The sequence below is a fragment of the Sturnira hondurensis genome, unplaced genomic scaffold (genome assembly GCF_014824575.4).
Source record: "Sturnira hondurensis isolate 20B ecotype Veracruz unplaced genomic scaffold, ASM1482457v3 Scaffold0006505, whole genome shotgun sequence".
NCBI lineage: Eukaryota > Metazoa > Chordata > Mammalia > Chiroptera > Phyllostomidae > Sturnira > Sturnira hondurensis.
Genome location: NW_028079136.1, coordinates 4,984,421 through 5,003,285, shown reverse-complemented (window position 1 = coordinate 5,003,285; position 18,865 = coordinate 4,984,421). Strand labels below are relative to the sequence as shown.

Below are 18,865 nucleotides of genomic sequence, written 5' to 3'. Positions count from 1 at the left end.
CCTGCACTCCAGGTAAGACCCCTGTGGTCCTGGGTGCAAAGGGAGTTCCAGACCTCCCCTCTCCCAGGTTGGCGCCCGCAGGGAGGGCCAGATGATCTTTGATCCACATCCAGAAATTTTGCTCCTCAAGGCTGAGTTCTGTTTTGGTGACTTAAAGCAAACACACAAGCAAACAACATCTGCAAATCGCTGGGATTGTGGCCCAAGTGAAGGCAGGGTAGAGTCCATTCTGCTGACTGCCTGGCCTGCCCTGCCCACCCCCCCACTTGGCTGAGTGTCCATGCTTGGACATGTCTCCCAAGAACCCCCTGATGGGTGTTCTTGCTTTGCCATGCTGCTTCTCTGTGGGACAGGGGATTTTATATTGAAATCATAGATTCTGGCTTCCCAAGTATGCTGACACATCGATAGGCTTTGAGCATGAGGCTTCTTTGACTCTGGCAGGGCTCACCGGCCCGTGCAGGCACACCTACCTGCTCATAAAGGCTGAACGCAGTTTGCAGACCCTTGTGTAGAGGCTGGGTGAGGGGCGTGGCTGGCTGGTGGGTGGGCGGCTTCCCGAAAGGGATGGATAAGCATTCCCCCTTCTGCCAGGGCCCCCCCACACAGAGGCCCACCGACTGCTGAGACCCAGGGGGCGTTATTTACAGTGTTGACAGCATTAATGGCAATCTAAACAGCAAAGCCTGTATAATTACATATCAGGAAATTCATCCTAAAATGAAAGGTCTAAAATTCAAAGGGTAAATTTGGAAGTCTCTTAAGTGAACTCTAAAGGTGGCGCCGTGTAAGCTGTTACATGCCTCCTGTGACGGGTTTTTACCAATAAACATTCATTCTGCCAATTCGTACTAACTACTGACTAGAAGCACTCACTACGCTAGCACTGAAATCATGACGATAAGGATCAGTGGACAAGTTAATAATGGGTGAATTAGTCAAAAAGAGACGTAGTATGAAGAGTTGAATTATTTGTATTTCAACTCTCAATTGAACACCAGCTGCCCCCCGAGCGCGGAGCTGAGTGCTCTGGGGAGTAGAAGGGGCACTGGGCTTTTGCTTAGGTTTATACACCCGCTGTCCAGACAAGACTAATGTACGAAAAAAATGGGTTGGGTTTGAGGCTAAATGAAGTGCAAACAGTCTGATCTAAGCCCTGTATGACTCTCACGTTATAACTTTGTCTCCCCACCAGTAATTTCCCAGAAGGTGGGGGGATGGAGTTCACCTTGTAGCTGTAGTGCCGTGCGAGGCCCTGGGACCAGTGTTGGTCCTCAGTAAAAGCAGTGAATGGAATTGAAGGTGGTTAGTCAGTCATTTCCAAACCTGGCTGGTCCACAGAGTTTGAAGTGTTTTACCGTCGACTCTCAGGCCGCAGAAATTCTGTTTGGGAGTGCGCCTGGGAGGCTGTCTCTCTGGTCACTTTGTGGTGAATCTGTGATAGAGCCAGAGTTGGCGACACCTGGCATAGATTCCAGGAGTTCGACAAATGTGGGGGGAAGAAAGGTCAGTAAGAGAGGGGGAGGTTTTGTGCCTGAAACTCCAGCTCGTCTCCTTGAGACCCAGCTCTGGTGCCGCTCCTGTGAGCTGCTCTCCAGGCTGTCAGTCCCGCCAGGTCCCACCTGGAGCCCACACGCCTCGGTAGCCATTCCTGCTGCACTTCTTGCTGAAAATTGTTAACTTGAATTTGATTCCTTGAATAGGCCAGGATGCTCAGAATGGGAGGCAGCACACAGTAGGTCTTCAATCAGTACAGTGGGGGCCTGATGTTGCTTCAGTGGATGGGTAAGATTTGAGGGGGGTGGGAGAAGGAAGGCAGGCACCACACATGGAGCACTGAATGGGCAGTCCCAGGGGGTCCCCAAATACCTTGGGGAATTGAACCTATCAAGGAAATGGGGGTGCTTGGGGGGGGAACTGAGGAGCCCAGTCAGGGAGTCTGGACTTCTGCCATGGGGTGTAAGGAGCCCTGAGAGCTTTGTGAGCAGGATGAAGGTGGCGCCTGAGAGGTGGGAAGTGGGTGATGGGAAGCTGATACTAGTTAGGTGCCTGCAGTGATTCTGGTCGTGGTTAGAGACAAAGGCAGTCAGAATCCAAGCCACACATGACCTGAATTTTGTGCTGTTCCTGATTAGATTTTACCCACAAGCAGTTACTGAGTACCCACCATTGCTAGAGGCACAGGTGCCAGGCCCTCTGTCATCAGAAAGCTCACCATCTGATGTGCCAGGCAGACCCACAAGTAGATCAAGGCAATAGTATATATGAAACCATCACTGGTAGCTCCACAGAATACAGTGTGGGAAAAGGGGGTGAGGGGAGTCCAGGGTGGGACTTCAAAGAAGAACAGTGCAGCCCAGAATACTACCTAGCCAGGCATCACTGAGCTTCATCCTCATATAACCCAACAGGGTCAGAACTATTATTATCCCCATTTTATGGATGAAGAAACTGAGGTTCAAAGGGGTTAGGTAACTCATCCCGGCTCACATACCTAGTAAGTGGCAGGTCAGGTTTGCGGCCAGTCTGCCTGACTCCAGAAGTTAAACTGGGACCCCTGACACTCTGCTACCTTTGATGTTTCATCTCTAAAGCTGACTGGGATTTCACCAAGTAAACAGAGCCTGGCTGGGCATTCCACTTGAGCAGAGGCACAGGGAGCGAGGCATGAAAGAGTTGGGTTTATCTGAGAACTGTGGCTGGCTCAGTAAGTCTAAGTAGGAGGGGTGGGTGGAGTGGAGAGAGAGCAGGCTGTAGAGCAGGGAAGGGGTGAATCATGGTGGGTTTTGTTTGCTTCACTGAGATGTTTGGACTCCACCCTGAGAGTTGTCAGGGAGCTGTTGAAGGATTTGAAACAGGAATGGAACCTGACCAAGTGTGCATTTTTGATGTACAGGTCTCTCTGGCAGCAGCTTGAGGAACAGGCTGGTGGGTTGGAGGGAAGTGATCTGGAAGCCGGAAAGGCATTCATGAGATTTCGAGAGATCCAGGTGAGAGCAAGAAGGAAGGACAGGGTGGGAGGCAGTGGACAAGGTTACCGAGGAGGCAGGACTTGGCTCTGTGAGGTGAGGGAAAGGGGCCGGAGAAAGTGGCTCCAACGGTTTGGCTCCGCAGTCAGGTGCAGAAGGTGCTGTTCACGGAGGTTAGGGGTGCGGGGGAGGAGCAGAGGGGGGAAGGCAAACCGACTGCATGGGAGGTCTGTAAGAGGAGATATGTAACTGGCAGGTGACTAGGGCCTGGAATGTAGCAGGGAGCTACTCATGGAGGGATAGCTTGCGGGCCATCGGGACATAGATGCTGGTTGAACTGCATTGGGGTTTAGGTCCTTGAGAGTGAGAGGAGGTGAAGATCAGGAGCTTGGGACACAGCAGAATCCCAGAGGCAGGTAGAGAGAGACGAGCTTGCAAAGGCTGACCATGGGCAGACACCGGGGCAAGATAAGGTCCTGTAAGTGATGACTGGATTTAGCAACAGAGAGAGTTGGTGGTGACCTTGGGCACAATGCCTGGGGTGGGCTATGTGTGTGAGCAGAAACCAGATTGTGGTGGGTTGAAGGGTGAGTGGAGGTGAGAAAGAAAAGATGGCAGAGTGCCATTTAGTTTTCTCCAGTAAAAGCAAGTATGGCTCCGACTGTGGTTAAATTTGTCACATTTTAAAGAAGGACTTCACATTGGTAAATTCACAAATCAGAAAAAAAAACAACAGAAAAACTATAGTCAGGCAAAGAATCCTCCTCCTTTTTTTTCTTTATCCTCATAACCTAAAGATTTTTAAAAATTGTTTTTGGAGAGAGGAAGGGAGAGAGAGAAGCATCAATTGGTTGCCTCTTGTATGAGCCTAGACTGGGGATTGAACCTGCAACCCAGGTAAGTGCCCTGAGCAGGATTTGAATCCACAACCCTTTGGTTACAGGACAGTGCTCCAACCAACTGAGCCACGCTGGCCAGGGCCCTCCCTTTTTTAAAAAATTTGAAAAATGTGGTCATTTGCCACAATTCTTCAAAATGGGGAGGGAGGCTTCTGGAAGATAAATTCATGAGACACAGCTGGGCTGTGAGTGTCCCAGGTTCATTGCTCTCTGGCCGTCCCGGCTCCTGGATACAGGGCTGTGTGCAGAGAGAACAAGCGTCATTGAGAAATCCTCTTCAAACTCACTTTGCCATAACTTCTATCCCTCCTCCCCAGCATCCCTCTCTATCCTCCAGACTAATTACTAGGGTTTAAGTCCCTCAGGCCTAATTTTGGCAAGTCAGGAGATGTAGTGCCATCCTGATACAAAGGTTCACCTGGGAAGTGACTTTAAGGGTGTGCTGGGCAAAGATCGGGCGGAAATAAGCTTTTAGCTGTCCCATGTCGGCATAAAGTTGACTAAGAAGAGAATGAATCACCCTCACCGTCTATGTGAAAATGCACCAGTTTCTGCCTTGGTTTAGCTTGGGATATCTAAGGCAGTGGGAATTGTCCCCAGGGCACTGTGCCAGAACATCACTTAATGACACATCTGTGAGCCCAATATGAGAGGCACCTTCATTTAATTCTCACAGGACTCTCTGTTGTTTGTGACTTGCTCAGGTAGTTCTCAGTGACTCATAAGTTCGTGTTTTTCCATCACACCGCGCGGGCTTCCAGGGACTCAGCTGAGGATGCAGGGAGGTATTGAAACCCTGGAAATGCCCTGGCCTAGTTGTCCTATTCTCCTGTCTTACTCCATTTCCAACTAGGGAAGGGGTGTGCTTTTTCAACACAGGGTGCTTCAGTAGAGGGATGGGCACATTTATTTCTGGGGGTGAAGCAACTTTTCCAGGGTATCAAGATCCTCATAGAAGGGAAGACAGAACATGAAAGAACTGGCTGTTTGGGGTATTGATTCCTGTGTGGCCCACCTTCTTCTTGGAGGGAGTGCGTTCTGACATGGGCCACATTTGACGTGTCCACCCCACTCTGGTTTCTCTACTGTATCCATTAATACTAGGTTTTCTGCCTGACAGATAAACCCTTGATTCTCAGTGACTCTACTTACGTTTGTTTCTCACATATGTAAAGTTCAAACTTCCCTGGTCATTGAGAGCTGTCCTCTAGGGGGTCTGGCTCCTTTCTCCTCGTGGCTTTGCCATCTTTGACATGTGTTTCAAGGCTGCTGTGCTCGGGCGGAAGTGGAAAGAGCACAGAGGATGGCCAGGGGCGATTCTCATGGCTTGGTCCTAGAAGTGGTGCGGGGCCCTGCCGCTTACATTCCGCTACCCAGACCCTGGTCGTGTGGGATCACACAGCTGCCGAGAAGGGCCCAGGAGGAAGGAGCAGTGTGTTAGGTGTTCGGAGAGCCTGTCTCTGCCATACCCACTGAGTCTTGAAAGTCACCTCTCCCCTGAGTGTCACTGGTATATTTAATAGCCACTGTCCTCATCTGATACTGCATTGGGATCTCACTACTCCAGGTCCTAGTGTTTTGAGTTTGATGGAATAAAGGTGGAAGAATATCATGGATTAAAGGGTCTAGACCAGAGACCAAGTCCCTGATGTGGCGTGTGAGGGAGCACTTGTGTATCTCCGTCCACTTGGCCAGGGCGTAGTGTGGGCATGGTGGCTTAGGGTGTGACCTCCGAACTCTGGTGATGGGGCTTTAAATAACATGTTCACCATTTCTGGCCATGTGACCTGGGGTAAGTTGCTAACTTTTGTAATTCTTTGGAAAATGGGGATAATAATGGTATATAACTAACTATACCTTGGTTTGTTACAATGATTAACTTATTTAATATATATAAAGCTTTTAAACATTGCTTGAGACTTCATAGATGCTATTACATGTCAATGATGACCATGTTCCTCAGGATGGAACATTCATTCATTTATTTAGCACATACTATGTACATAGGGCCTTGTGCTAGGAACTGGGAGTAGGGAAGCACAAAATTAATTTCAACACAGAACTTATGATAGAGCTAAGTACAGGATACTTTCTATGCCGATGAATTTGCCTGTTGTGGGTACCTCCCACCATTAGTTTTGAAATAGGCTGGCCTCCTGGAAATGTGGATTTAGAGTTCAGTTTTCCTGGCACCCAGCACATGATTGAGGTGTGATTTGGGGTGCGTGCAGACAGACTGTTTTGTTGGGAAGATGGGCTCAGTGTGTGTTGAAATGGGTTGTTTCGTCACATCCTGGCCTATAAACATATACGCAGGTTTCTTTCTTGTGGGTTCACTGGCAAAGGATCTTGGCATTCAGCTGAGGTTGTGTCAAAGACACTGTCTTTCCCTTCACCAGCATGGCTCTGTGGGAAAGGGTCTGCCACACTGGACTTGAGGGCCTGAGGTCCAGAGAGCAGGGCAGCCTCGGGGACCTTGTTCCTGCCCTGCCAGACTGTAAGCCAGTTCATGAAGTTGCACTGGTCAGGGCTCCCTGCAGGATGGCGCTCCAGAAAAGGTTCTGGAGAACAGTGGTGCTGCCAGTGTGGTGGGCCTGAGGAAAAGACACCGTAGCCCACCTCCTATGGCCGAGACCCACAGTTTAGTCAGGGAGAGAAGACCTGTGCACTTGCAATGTGTGTCTAGGTGACAGTTGTAAAAGTTATGCATGCTACTGGTGGGAAATCTGGGAAATACAGAAAAGCATAAAGCTAAAACAAAAAATCATCTGAAACATCATTTCCCACACACAATCACTGTGCACGTCTGGCTTGTTCCTTCTTCTACAGATACTACCTTATGGAGTTGGGTCTCACCGAGAACCTGAAATTGTGTTCTGCTTTTCACTCTGCATTGGAGCATAAGCATTTCCCTGTGGGTCAAATGTCTCTATAAATATTATTTTTAAAGGAGTGCCTAATACTTGATTGTTTGGTCGCACCATAACTCATGAAACCACGCCCTGTCGTTGACATCTGTAGACTTTTGGAGCCTGCAAGCACTTCAGAGACACAGAACTGAGCCCACTTTTTTGTTTGCCCCGATGGCCGCAGAGCAGCAGGGCATATTATTCCCATCTATGTGGCTCATAGTGACTGGCGATGGGGTGTGGATTTGGAAGTGAGACAGAACTGGGTCCATTTCGCAGCATCTCTACTGGTTACCTGTGGAATATTGAGGAGTTGGCTAGCCTCTGCAAATCTGTCTTGTCTTCTGTCAGAGAAGAATGGCTAAATGGGATCATGGATGTGATGATGGGTCAGGGAGGGGGCCTGGCACAGTGTGAGCAGCTGAGCAATGAGGATGTCACTGTCCTCATGAGGGCCGTGAGAAGGTGCAAGCTCAGCCTCCTCATGCCCAGGCCAGAGCTCTGCCCCCTCGAAGGCTCCAGTTCTTCTACAAATTTCTTGAAGAGAGGCTTAGAGGTACAAGTGGAAAGTGTGGAGCACTGGCCAGAAATCCTTGTGGAAAAATGTTTTAAAATGTATGTACACACATGTGTGCATACACACATACACATGCACCTGTATACACACACATGTACACACTGCACACACATGCACGTGTGTACCTGCATCTACATATGTGTACACACATATAATAGGAACCACATATGGCAAACTTATACTTGCATTAAAGAAAGGCAAGCTGGGAAAGTTCTAGAATGACTTTTTATGCCCAAGGTCTTTCTTACAGACTAGGAAGAGAGAGAGAGAGAGAGAACTAGGAGGGAGAGAGAGAGAACATCACCTCACCTCACCCCACAGATTTGTTGTGAGGATTCCTTAGAATAATGCAGGTGAAAAATCCTGGCCTGTCATGGGCCTCTGATGGTGTTGGCCTTCTTCCTGGCAGTGTGACTGGTCAACATACAGGTCTCTGTGTCATTGTGGGGCTGGAGGGGGTCATCTGGGGATCTGTTACCGTAAGTGCTTCCATGAGGAGGTGGGTGGAGCTCAGGGAGTGAGAGTGTGTGAGGTCACTTGAGGACAGACCAGTGGAGTTAACTCACTGTTGAGAAAGAGTGAGGAGAGGGCTGGGTCTGGAAGGGCAAGGGCACATGACCTTGGGCTCTCATGGAGGGTCCAGGCTGGCAGTGGACCTGGAGCCCCTTTCCTAAGGTCCCTACCCTGGGACAGTGAAGACAGAGGGCAGGGTATAGGCCTTTGCTGCAGACCGGGACCCTGTTCGGGCTGTCACAGTTCATCTCCTGGGTGTTTTCATCAGCTTTTGCTAGTGGAGCCCCAGATAGTGTGTGTAAGAAGACGGCATGCACCTCTGTGTTCAGCCCACATGAAAGGGCTCTGACTTCCTGTGGGTGATCTCAATGGCTAAAACTGGGAACTGCTGGAGAGCAGGACTGATCTCACTGAGGCTGCCTTCTAGTGCGAGGAGGCAAGGGTGGAGCAGGCTGCTCCCAGAGGCGGTGCGCTCTCCATTTTGGTAGGTGACCAAGGGAAGTCTGGGGACCCCTGGCTGGAAGGACAAGGGGACACTTTTGGTCCCTTCCCAACTCTGAGAGTTACCCCCTTTGATTCAAGTCGGTTGCCACATGCCCCGTAGATGGAAAGCCAGGCCTCCTTGGGCCTGCTGAGAAGGTGATGTCTGCAGGTATTGCCAGTAGATTAGGTGTTGTGCCCACGCTGGGCTCTGCAGAGATCGAAGCAGTGTGTGTGTGTGGGGGGGTGCATTTCCTACTGCCAAAGCTCTCAACAGCTCCTACCTTATCTCAGGTGTTGGGTCCAGGTAGCCATGACCGAAGGTTTTCTGTGTTCAAGGTGCAGACCTGGAGCTCCCTGTCCCTCCAGCCACTCTGCAAGTGCGTGGTGGCAAACACCCATTTTATTGCTAAGGAAACTAGTCCTGCCCAGTGGCCTTTTGGTGAGTTGGACCTGGCAGCTGCTAAGTTGGAATGGGGAGCTTGGGAGTGCCAGTAGCGAGAGGGTTTGGTGTTTAGATTGCCTTTACCTCGAAAGGTATCTCATCTTATGCCTTGAGGGTGGGGTTCAGGGTTGAGCTTTTCTCCTGAGCCATATTGCTGCTTTGTGGGAAGATTCTGTCCAGTGTCCCTCTAGTCCTCCTTAAGTTTTGATAGGACTCTGCCATTTATCCACCACCTGCTCTCACTGATGGTATTAGACAGGTGACGAGGCTCAGGGCAGCAGGAGGTGCGACAGTCCTAAATGTGAGTGCCCTGGCCACTCTTGGGCCAGGAGCCCCCTTCTCTAATTTGAGAGGTACTTAGGGATTCTGCGCAAACCTTAGGTTAGTCTCCCAGATGCCATGGGCTGGGCCCATAACCAGTGCTTCTGCCAGCAGTTTGAGGCCCTGGGTTTTAGTTTGTGGCAGCCAGAGGCAAGGGAAGGGAATTGCTTTGTGACTCATGAAGTCACATATAAGGCAGAACCACAAATAAGGGACTTTAGTTGGCAAAAACGGAATTGCTTCAAGGCTATTCTTGGAAACTAAAGCATCTCATCTGGTTTCTTCCCAGAAAATGCAGAAACCTTTCATATTTTTGGGTAGCCAGTTTATTTATATTTTATATCAAACTCCAAAAGGGCAACAGTTGGGTGGTAGTTGACGGGGAAAATGTTAACAAGGGTTATTACCCAAGATCCTCTGACTTAACCAATTCTTGTCCTTTAGAAGAAGGAAAGGGGCAGCCACCAAAAGTATTACACTCCTGTTTCTGGAAGAAAAGGCTTGAAACTCAGACTCACAGAGTCCATCTAAGCCAGCCTTTCTATTTCATGAATGAAACCATCCTGTACTATGTAGGTTTTCAGTTCATTACTCAAACCTTCCCCACTGTGTGTGTGTGTGTGTGTGTGTGTGTGTGTGTGTGTATATATATATATATATACATACATACATACATACATACATATGGAGCACTTAAAACTCAGAAGTTAAGTGAGGTGTAGAAGGAGACACAGATAGGAAGTAGATTTGAACCCTGATCTGAATTGATCTGAATTGAAAGACTACGGCCTCTAGTTTTTAATATATAATTCCTTGATCTGGAAAGCTAGTTCTAATGCTTATCAATTAGGTTCCCTTTTTCTTCCTTGTGGTTTGATAAGGTTTGAGGCATTTGAAGAATAGTAATGAGTGCTGGTTATCACGTAGCCACCAAGTGCTGAATGCATCACCTACAAGGTCTAATTTAATCCTTACAACCCTATGGAGTGAGTGTTATTATTTCCACTTTACAGATGAGAAAACACCTGAGAGAGGTTAGAGACCTGCCTAGGGTCACAGAGCTAGCAAGGGCATGTGACCTGGTTCACCTCCGAGTTTGCCAGACACTATAAAGATTCTGATGTTCTTCTGTGAGAAACCTACCTCGCAGGTATTAGTCGTTTTTAAGGTCTTTGACTTCAACCGGAGAGCTGGTTTTAGAGGCCGAGACTAGACCCTGTAGATGCAGGAAGGCAGGTCAGCGCCTGGTACGGGCTGTGGGGTTCCGTCCAAAGCAGCACTTATCTTCTGTCTGGCTGTCTCCCTCCACCTCCCTTATCTCCCTCTAGATAACAGCTAGTTCCTGGAGCTCCCACGCCCACCCAGCGCCCCCAGCACCACCTTTGGGTCTTTCCACTGGAGGCCTAAGATTAAGTTGTTCATTATTCTTCTGGGGGTGAGGAGAGGAGGCAGCTGGGGTTGGGAGGAGACAGGTTCTTCCAGTTTGTAAATGATTCCTGGCTGCCAGGTCTGGCTTGATACCTCTAAGCACTTCGTCATTTTAGATGAGGAGGAGCTGGCAACTTGAAGAATTGATTTTCAAGCTGGTGCATTCTCCAAAGAGAAACTCATTCTATGTGGTGCACGCAGCACACATTTCCACATCTACCGAATGCCTCCCAGTGCCAGGCTCTGCCGTCACACGTGTTTCTGGCCCTTCACAGCAACCCTGCCAGGTGCAGGTTGCCACCTGTCTCTTACGAAAGAAGAAACTAAGGCTTCTGTGGCTTGTGTGAGGCCCCGTGGCAGCAGTGAGGGGCCAAGCTGAGCTTTGGACTCTGATACCCCCAAAGCGGGTGGTTTTCTCGGCACCACTAGCCCATCCTCAGAGGAGACTGCAGGATACCAGTTGAATTCAAGCACTTCTCTACTCATCAGTCAGCGACTGCATCCTTTGTTCAATGCTGGGCAGAGAAGTGTTTCCAAAGATAGAGGCCGAGGATATTAATACTCCCTGAAAAGCACATGAGACCTGTTCTCTGTTTATGCTCTCTGGGTGGCAAGTGTTGCATGGGGGGAGTTGAAACACAGGAGGAGGCAGTGTTTATGTGAGTGATGCCAAAGTGAGCACTGGGGACGGTGAAGAAGCTGGGAGAGCATCTGTGAGGGCTCCATGTCTTCCCAGTGCCAGGCAAGCTAGAGCCAGCTTTACAAGGTTGTGGGACTTGTTGAGGTTCAGGGACCAGAGCAGCCAGGTACCTTCCAAGGAGGACAGAGGCCTGGCTGAGAAGTGGAACTTGCTTAGCCCTGGACCAGGCAATGTGCGATTCTCTCTTCAGCTGAGCATGGTGCAGGCATGGCAGGAGCTCTTGGGGGAAAGTGGGAAGGGAGGGTGGGGTCCTATTCTGTGGCGGGTGCCCGCCTCACTTGTCAGTATTTGAGCATCTGGAGAGTGGGTGCGCCTGCCCCAGCAGGCTGCTCCTTACAGGTGGTGCTCCTCCAGGCTGCCATGCAAGGTTCACGGGTGAGCTTTCCCCGCTTCCTCTCCCCACTGTTTTCCTCACTGTTGCCTGGGCAGCCCCTCAGCTGCCTCCTTCTCCAGTCCACCCTCCGCCCGCTCATCTTCCCAAAGATTGTCGCAAATGCTGCTTTGTCTCCTGCACTCCAGGCTCCCCTGGAGAACCCAGACCTCTCCACTACCGGCTCTAGGCTCCCCCATGACACTACGTTAGGGGTCCTGAACTCTCAACGCATTAAACTTGTTGTCATTCCACAGGCGTACTGGCTCTTTCTACACTCACACCTTTGTATGGAATTTCCTTTGACTGAAAGGTCCATTCCCCAGTTTTCTAGTGAAATCTACCACTTGCCTAAAATTGAAGCATTTTGGCATTTGCCTCTCATGGCTCCTCTGGCTTTCTTGGCTGCCTCCTGCTCTGGGCTTGCATGGCCATGTTCATATTCTACGAGTACCTGCCTGCTGTCTTGTAATCAACTCTTCCTGCGCCTTTCTCCCTCACCAGGCCCCACCTTTGTATCTCCAGCACCTAGGGTGATGCATGGCTCTGGCTAAGACACTAGTTATTGATGCTGAATGAATGAGTAAAGGATTAGGGAAGAAGATAAACACTGGCCTCGCTCTCTGCTTGTAGTATTATAAAGCCAGCCCACAGTCCAAATGCACTCATAATAGCATTCCCATCTGGAGAGTGGGAAGCTGCCCAGCTTGAGGGCCTCGTCTGTGTTTGCTGACCTCCTCCAGCCAGGCCTCTGTCTGGGGAGCTCAGTGTGCTGTATCCTCTCATTTACAGACCCCCGCAAGCCCTCCTGACAGCTGGGCCAGCCCCGGCTCCCTAATGCTGGTCTTCTTGTACTAGCTTTGGATTTTGGAAAAAATATCTAGTACTTTGGAAAATCAGCTCTCATTTATTTTTGTTCCTTTGAAACTTAAATGACTTTCCCAAGAAATGCCTGAGGTTAGAGTGGTACAGAGAGAAAGGGCGATCGCCAAAACCCAGGCAAGCTATTTTCGTGATGTGAATGCACACCCATTACATTTCTCCTCCTGTCAGCCCAAGCACTTGTTCCAAAGGGCTCACAGCGCGAGCTTGCAAAGCACAGGCTCCTCTTGTGCATCTCTGATGGCACAGCAGATGCTGTGACTCCAGCAGATGCCAGGAACAGAGTAAAGCTTTGAGAAGTCGCTGTTTGTTGTCTGTCTAGGAGAAAGACCTGAATGCTGGGAACCAACAGAAAAGATGTAAAGATTGATGTCCAGCCGTAGGTGAGATGGTCATGGAGCCTAGGGAGGCAAGTGCTTGGATGTTTTTGGTCTGGGTACCAGTGTCATGTGGCTAGAGCACCTCATATTAGCCAAGCGATCTGTAGCAAGAATTATAGGTATTTAATGGTGTTATATCTAGAGTGCTTTTCTGTTTTGTCCCTTTTGCCAGTTACTATTTCTAGGATCATCCATCTCACAGCAGATTTGATCAGGTAACATTGACATCAGCCAGGGAATAGCTTTGAGCTCTCTGAGGTTCGTGTCAACCAGCAGGAGGAGTGAGGAGAGAGATGGCCAGCAGGCAGTTTTTACCAGGTTGGACAGCACGGTTGGACATTTTCTACCGATTACTTGTGTTTAGTATTAAGTAGCCTGTTTAGTGTGTTAAAGGAGTTTCATCCGATCTCTCAGCACTCACCCCTGCCCACCCTTGGAGCTCACCTCTGCCTCCCCCTGCCTTTGCAGGTGTGACGTTTCTCCGGTACTTCATGGTGTCCTCCTCCATCTGCTCCACGTGGCTCCTGAACCATGGGGGAAAACGAGGACGAGAAGCAGACCCAGGCCGGGCAGGTTTTTGAGAACTTTGTCCAGGCTTCCACCTGCAAAGGCACCCTCCAAGCCTTCAACATCCTCACACGGCACCTGGACCTCGACCCTCTGGACCATAGAAACTTCTATTCCAAGCTCAAGTCCAAAGTGACCACCTGGAAGGCCAAAGCCTTGTGGTACAAATTGGACAAACATGGATCCCACAAAGAGTATAAACGAGGAAAGTCGTGTATGAACACCAAGGTAAGGGAACCCACACGTGGACAGTACTGACCCCCATGGGGCATGTGGGCTGACTTGTTGAGAGGGCAGGAAGCTGTTGCCATCTTGACAGTCTAAGGTTTCTAACAGATATGAGTGTGTTTTATCACCTTGCTCGGTTGAAGGTTTTCTTTGTCCATATGTACATGCACAGCTTATCCTTTCCATCTTATCGTGGTGGCTTTAGCAACTATTCTTGTGCCCTCTCCAAAGCAGAGAAAAGAAAGGCATGCTCGCCCTGGCTGAGTGGCTCAGTTGGTTGGAGCATTGTCTCATACACCAAAAGGCTGCAGGTTACATTCTGGGTCAGGGCACCTACCAGGCTGTGGGTTTGATCCCCAGTTGCAGCACATACAGGAGGTAACTGACCGATGTTTCTCTCTGTCTAAAAGTTTAAAAAAAAAAAAAACAGTGGAAACAAGAACATGTTTGACACTGTTACTTCTATCATTGCTGCTACTACTACTGCTAGTAGCTACTCTTTATTGAGCAACTTCTGTGTGCCAGGCACTTTGTATACATGATTTCAATGAATACCCACAGTAGCCCATTGGGCGATTTTAGAGATATGGAAACTGAAAAGTCAATTACCTTACCCAAGTTCATACAATTGGAAGGCAACCTTGGTCTGCATCTAGTGCTCAAGCCCTAAATTCTGTGGATAGGCATAATCAGAACAAACATTTGCTCTGTTCGCATGGGAGCAAACATTTTAGAAAGATGCCCAGACTTTAATTGGCTAAGAAATAGGTCTTTTGTCCTTACTGCCTCCCCCACTGCCACACACACATACACACACACACACACACACACACACACACACACACTCACACACACTCACTCTCTCTTCCTCCTCAACCTCCCGTTTTCTATCTCTCCAACCTCCTTCCCCAGGATGTATTTCTCTGCTCAAGATCACACTTATGGTTAACCCTCCATAAGCTGATTGATTACTTCCCCCATTGTTTGGCCATAGGCAACATCTGTGAAGGTGGGGCTGACCAGCACATCACATTTCAGATAGCTCTGCAATGCCCACCACTGAATGGACACTCAGGAGTCAAGACTTCCTGGCTGGGCCTTGGGGGCTGTCCACCCTGGGCGCAGGTCCAGACTAGATGTTTAGGTTAAAAGTGAACATTCTGTATTTAGACCTCACAGGAGAGAGCTCAGCCAGAGCCTTGGAATTCTAGTCGGTGCCAATCCCAGGCAAGAGGACTGAACTCTCCATGGTGATCGGGACTGTTGTGTGTTTGTTTTGGTGATGAGGAGCCGTTGAGTCCACTGTGGGATACGGCTGCTTTCTCTTGCCCCCAGGGAGACAGCTGCCAAGCTCCTCTGAGGCTGGGATGCACAACTGTATGGAAGATGGGCAGAGTGCTGCATCAGGGTGAAACGGATCAGTCGCTTCAGCCCAGAGCATCCTGGCCATCCAGGCAGTGCCTGCCCACAACCTGCGAAGCTCCAGCCTTTCACACAAGGAGCTGGAAGTGGTACAGAAAGAGAGGGAGAGAAAGAAGGGGGCCAGTATCCTATGTGCCGGCCCCACCCAGCACCTCCCTTCCTAGTTGTTGCAGTTTTATGGTTCATAGTTCACTAGGCGTTTGCTCAGACTTCAAGGCCGAAGAAGCTTTTAGGTTTAAAAGCATTGCTCTTCTCAGTAATTGCGCATGGTGGCTTTCTTTTTAAAGGATGCCACAGAAGTCAGGTGGCTGAGCCACAGCGTGTTTTCTCAGGGAAGGTCTTCAAAGGTCTTATTTTATTCGGAAATGCATTGCCCGTAAGAGCTGTTGAGGGAACTCTCTTGGTGATCTGAAGACAGGCCTTCAGAGGGAGTCACCAGCAGAGGGAGGGGATGGAGGCCTGACCACCATGGCAGTGTCCTTCCTTCGAAAGTCACTAGCCAGTTGCCCAGCCTGTCTGGTCAGCCCCTATTTTACAAGCTTTGGTGGCTTGAAATAGAAGAGTCCTCATATCCTGTGGTTGGCAGGTCACCATTGGTACCTGAGATACAAAGGGAAGAACTAAGGTCTTTAGCTAGTGATGCTGAGTAATAGTGATTCTTGCCCAGCAATTTTCACACCTCTCTTAGGAGGAGGAACAAAGACATTTCCACTGCGTGATAGTCCACCTTATAAAAACTACCCAAAGAGTAGAAAATACATTGAAAATGCACTCTAAGTACAGTTGTGACTGTGTGAGCCCACTTCAACTGTGCATTTCAGAACCCAACTCAAACGACCCTAAAGAAAACAGGGACATCAGTACATAATTTGTGTAAACAGGAAGGTCCAGACACTCAAAGTCTGTCCCATCCCCTCTCCTTCCATCTGTCTCTTGGATGTTTTGCTTTGTTTTGGCTCCATTCCTTCACCCTGCAAATGGGTTTTGTTTCTATGTTGGTAGCTTCTAGTTCCTATCTTTATAGCCCTGGGACACAAAAGGCTAGAATCTTCCTGCTTGATATTGAAAAAAAAAAAAAAAACTCCGGGAAGGATCCCTGTAGGCTCACTTCTGGGCTGGTCATTGCAGCCAAAGCCAGGGGAGCTGGACGCCACCTTTGGCAGTCCTTCCAAGCATCACACGATTGACGTGAGGGAGAAGCAGAGCTCCAAGGACATGAGGGGAGAGACAGAAAAACAACCGGTGTCTTCTGCAATGACTATATACTTGTGCTTGGTTATGGTCGAGGCCCCTTCCATACTGGGTTCATGTGGATGGCTAGTGCTCAGCTCTGAGAGCCTGGCACTTCTGCTCCTTGCTGTGAGTCAAGCAGAACACAAAACACGGTCCTCCTGCTCTCCCGACATGAACGCACAAGGTCTTGCTCACACCCCTCATTTAGGTATAGTCATTTAGGTGTCGTCATTTACACTGAGCATTAGCCAAACAAGAAGTACTGGGCATCTGCAGCCACGTGACTGGTCATTAACGCTAAGCCATGGGACACAGGTGTGTCAGGTCGTAGGCATATAGCCAAGCTCCTGGTTAGCTCTAGGCAGAGTGGCAATGGACAAAATTCAGCCAGACCTTTCACCTTGCACTGATGTGGACACATTTCTGGAGTATCTGGGCTTCAGCATTTCATAAGCATTTATGGGCCCTACTGTGTGCTAAGAACTATGCTGCTTTCTTCGTGCCAGCAGTGAGTGTGTGTGTGTGTGTTGGTGGTGATGATGGGGGAGAGACTGGTGACCAGGATCTGTTTGAAGAAGAAGGTCTCTGATACAGGTGCCAGGGGACAGGGAGAAGGACCTTCGAGGTCCTTAGAACATTGGCTTAGGTGCCAGTTGCGTAACCTAACTAGGGATCATTGTTTGTTATTGATTATTATTTATGAGGGCTTTGTCAGTTACTTAATCATTTTTTCCCTGGGTGTGATCTGTTTGGATATGAATCAAAGATATGAGCCTTAGAAGGAACCAAGGGTCAGGCCAAACTGACTTTCTCAGGACTGCTACTGGCTGTGCGTTGGGGTCGTACCTGGGTCAGATGCCACATCCAATGTGTGATGTTCTGGGGAAAACAACCAGGAGTACCAATTCAGTACATAATTTAGTGTGGGAGTTACCCTAACCACAAAATCATGGCGTCTGCTCATTTGTTTTGTGTGTATGTACCTCTAATGCTAGAAGGGGCTTGAGAGAATGTTGTGTCCCGTCACTGTACATGACAGGTGACCAACAGGACTTGGCAAGCTAAAGCTATTGGTCTAAAGCTAGTGGGTGGCCTGGACAGGCCTTGGGCCCTATTTATTGGCTTGCTTATTTATTCTTTTATTCATTTATTTATCATGTATTTCCCATGCCCTACACATTCATAGGTGTCTACAGTGGATATGGTCTGAAAGATTAATAAGTAATTCTTACTTGGACTTTCCATAGAGGAGATAGAAATGCATTCACTTGGTTATTTATGAGGTGAATAATTATTGAGCAGTTACTATATAAGCCACTTAATATCTCTGTGGCCTTGGACAACTTACTTAAATCTCTGACTTTCAGTAGCATTCTCTGTAAAATGAGGTACTTTCTTCATGGGGTGACTGTGAAGATTAAATAAGGTTATTTTTGTAAAGTGTTTATAAGGCTGCCTGGTACACAAGTGATTAATGATTAGTGATTCATGATTTAGCCATCATCATCATTAATATCCTAAGTGCTGTGAGAGAGGTGTGTGCACTCTTCTGCGGGTATAGGTGTGACCTAGGTCATCCGGAATTGCTTCCTGGAAGAGGAGGTCTGATCTGGGGCTTGACAGATGAGCAGGAGTTTGCCTTGCATTGCTGAGGGAAGAGCTAGAGGAAACAGGAGGCGGAGAGATAATCTAGGCAGAGTGTGTTGCTCATGAAATGGGAATAAAGTTGCATGTGGGGAGAGGTAAGAGGGCGAGAGCCAGAAAGAACAGATTGGATGGGGGCAGGAGGGGACCAGAGAGAAAGGCCTCCGGGGTCAGGCTATGAAGACAGGTCTTGCAGTCAGGGCATCTGGCGGACCGCTGGGGATGAGCCCCATTCCAGTCCAGGGTTCCTTCCACAACCCTCCCCGGGTGGCTCATTCATGATAAGTAACAAAGTCAGGACAGAAGGCATTTGTATATATTATTGCCATAATATCACGGGCACCGGAAATGATTCCTGGATTCTCTTGTCACTAGTAGAAAAGGGGCTTGCCTGTAAAATAAAAACCTTTCACTAACTTGTGAAAGGGAAATGTCTATATTTTGTGAGCCTCCCATAGGGTCACCCCACAGCTTTTGCTCCAGAATGTGACCCTTGCCCATTTTGGCCTCTGTGGTGGCTCCTCAGTGAGGGGTAGCCCAGACTAGGTATTGCTCTCAGCCCAACTCCTGGTTCCTGAGCTACAGAGGGAGGCGAGGAGCTGGGGTGGGAAGCTGGGAGGGGTGAAGCTGGGAGCGGAAGGCTGCTATCTCCTGGCCTAGATAAGCCTATCTGACATTCCAGACCTCTGAAATCAGCCACCACAGCCCCCAAAGCCAGGCTCCCCTGCACCGGCTGGGCCATATCAAGTACTGCTTTGCCTAATATGGTCACGTGAGAATAGAGCAGAGGATGGTCTCCAGGGTGTGAAATTCTGTTCCAGTTGAACAAAGAGCTTGGGCGAACTCTGCTTTTGTCTACTTACCTGACAAGGGACCCCTGGCTCTGCTCCATTAGCCA

At 49.1% G+C, this 18,865-nt stretch overlaps 1 protein-coding gene across 3 annotated transcripts in view; it reads left to right on the top strand.

Annotated features, from left to right (window-relative positions):
* Window positions 1-18,865, top strand: part of MICAL2 (microtubule associated monooxygenase, calponin and LIM domain containing 2) — a 209,057-nt gene that overhangs the window by 35,725 nt on the left and 154,467 nt on the right. For all 3 annotated transcript variants that reach the window (XR_005067078.1, XM_037050057.1, XM_037050058.1), the window contains exon 3: window positions 13,342-13,668. Coding sequence is in view for 2 of the 3 variants with exons in the window: in XM_037050057.1 (XP_036905952.1) it covers window positions 13,405-13,668 (264 nt within the window). In the remaining variant the exon portion in view is untranslated. The remainder of the gene's footprint in view (window positions 1-13,341; window positions 13,669-18,865) is intronic.